General features: G+C 42.4%; 1 protein-coding gene across 1 annotated transcript in view; it reads left to right on the top strand.

Annotated features, from left to right (window-relative positions):
- The window catches only part of trmt1l (tRNA methyltransferase 1-like), a 16,793-nt gene that overhangs the window by 13,698 nt on the left and 595 nt on the right, over nt 1-2,500 (top strand). Inside the window, exons 15-16 of the mRNA XM_080032756.1 lie at nt 674-800; nt 2,160-2,500. The exon at nt 2,160-2,500 is cut by the window's right edge and continues 595 nt beyond it. Of these exons, the coding sequence (XP_079888882.1) occupies nt 674-800; nt 2,160-2,349 (317 nt within the window). The 3' untranslated portion in view covers nt 2,350-2,500. The remainder of the gene's footprint in view (nt 1-673; nt 801-2,159) is intronic.

The following is a 2,500-nucleotide window of genomic DNA, read 5'->3' on the forward strand; positions in this document are numbered from 1 at the left end:
CAACAAAGTCGTGCCAAAGTGAATGGACAGTCCCAACAGCCAATAAGAACAGAGAATCGGAGCCTCGCTCTGATTGGCCAAAGTGTACAGCTCATGTTAACTTTGACCAATCATATACCTCAGCTTTAAGAGGCATAATAAGCCTCAACTTCTTCCTACACCCTTTTCGGCCATTGTTTTTATTTTTATTATTGATCGGTGTTTGTATTATATCTTTCTGGTCATGGACCGAAATAAAATATTTACAATACAAAACAATACAACAATACAGGTGATACTCATATTATTAGAATATCATGGAAAATGAATTGGAATTGAGGCAAGAATTCATGCTCAAGGGGCCCAAACCAAGTACTGAGTACATATGGATGATTATACTTTATAGAGGGCCGACATTTCTGTATTTCAAATTAATTTTTTATTGATTTTTATGTACTATTAAAATGTTCAGAGATTTTGAATGTGAGGTTTTTATAAGCTGTAAGCCATAATAAATACTATTATAACAAACGAAGGCTTGAAATATCTCACTACTTTGCATGTAATGAGTCTATATAATATTTTAGTTTCACCTTTTTAAGTTGAATTACTGAAATAAATGAACTTTTGCACAACATTCAAATTTTTCGAGTTTCACAATATATAATTTTTTCATTTTAAATTCTTCTTTCAGGCAAGAGGAAGTCAGGCGAGGATAGTGGCAGTGTGCTGAAGAAGCTAAAGAGTGATGCGTCTATGGAGCATCCTGCCTTCTACTACAGCATCCACCGCCACAGCATCCGAGGCATGAACATGCCCAAGTGAGTGGCTCTGTCTGGGGGTAAACCGGCCGGGGAGGGGGCCTGGGTCATGGGTTACCAGGGGCCATATTACAGAAACTTCCTATCTCAAGTCCTATGTTAAAGGTGCTCCGAGGAACTTTCAAGTTTTGTTGGTTCTAGGGCAAAAGCAGTAGTGTTTTTACTAAACTATATGGAAATAGCATTCTTTGCACTGATGGTCTCGTTTGCTGTTATATGTAATTGATGATCATCAGAGGAAAAATGAGACTGTTTCAGAAATATTTAAAAGTTCCTCGTAGTACCTTTTTTAAGTCCTAAGTTAAAATGGGAAAGTCTAAAATGAAAAATAAAAAAGTCTTATCTTCATTCACCACAGCATCCGAGGCATGAACATGCCCGAGTGAGTGGCTCTGTCTGGGGGTAAACCGGCCGGGGAGGGGGCCTGGGTCATAGGTTACCAGGGGCCATATTACAAAACTGTGTGTGTGTGTGAGAATGTGTGAGAGAGAACGTGTGAGAATGTGTGACTGTGTGTGAGAGAGAGTGTGTGTGTGTGTGAGTGTATGTCTGTCTGTCTAAGAGTGTGTGTGTGTCTGAGAGTGTCTGTCTGCCTGTCTGTCTGTCTGCCTATCTGTCCGTCTGATAGTAACCTTCTAATCATTTCTCTTCCAATGTTGAATAAGTTCCTTCAGTACCTGAGTGTGAGAGTGATGTAAAGTTGTGTGTGTGTGTGTGTGTGTGTGTGTGTGTGTGTGTGTGTGTGTGTGTGTGTGTGTGTGTGTGTGTGTGTGTGTGTGTGTGTGTGTGTGTGTGTGAGTGTGTGTGTGTGCATATGTATATGTCTTAGTGTCTGTCTGTCTGTCTGTCTGTGTGTGTGTGTGAGAGTGTCTGTCTGTCTGTCTAACCTTCTCATATTGTCTTTCCCCAGGTTGAATAAGTTTATCCAGTACCTGTGTGTGTGTGTGTGTGTGTGAGAGAGTGTGTCTCTCTGTGTGTCTGTCTGTCTGTGTGTCTGTCTGTCTGTCTGTCTGTCTGTTTGCCTGTCTGTCTGTCTGTGTGTCTGTCTGTCTGCCTGCCTGTCTGTCTGTCTGTCTGCCTGTCTGTCTGTCTGTCTGCCTGTCTGTCTGTCTGTCTGTCTGTCTGTCTGTCTGTCTGTCTGTCTGTCTGTGTGTCTGTCTGTCTGTCTGTCTGTCTGTCTGTCTGTTTGCCTGTCTGTCTGTCTGTCTGTCTGTCTGTCTGTCTGTCTGTCTGTCTGTATGCCTGTCTGCCTGTCTGTCTGTCTGTCTGTCTGTCTGTCTGTCTGTCTGTCTGTCTGTCTGTCTGTCTGTCTGTCTGTCTGCCTGTCTGTCTAACCTTCTCATATTGTCTCTTCTCCAGGTTGAATAAGTTCCTCCAGTACTTGACAGAAGCCGGGTTCAGAGTGAGTCGGACGCACTTCGACCCGACCGGTGTTAGGACAGACGCCATGTTGGAACAGTTCAAATCTATCCTCACCAAATACTCTGTTCCCACCTACACCAAGGCCACTGCCACCCAGACTAGTGTGGCCACAGAGAGCACAGCATGATGGGAAGAATACAGTCCCGGGGAAAAATTAAAGAGACCAGTCTGGATTTTTCTTCAATCTTCATCTCTGCATTACTTATTGAAAATGCTCTTAATGATAAAAAAAAATAATTAATTGGAATATGGCTGAAAAGTTGTCAGTAGTTTGTAGA

Source organism: Ammodytes marinus (genome assembly GCF_949987685.1).
Source record: "Ammodytes marinus genome assembly, chromosome: 8".
NCBI classification, from domain to species: Eukaryota; Metazoa; Chordata; class Actinopteri; order Uranoscopiformes; family Ammodytidae; genus Ammodytes; species Ammodytes marinus.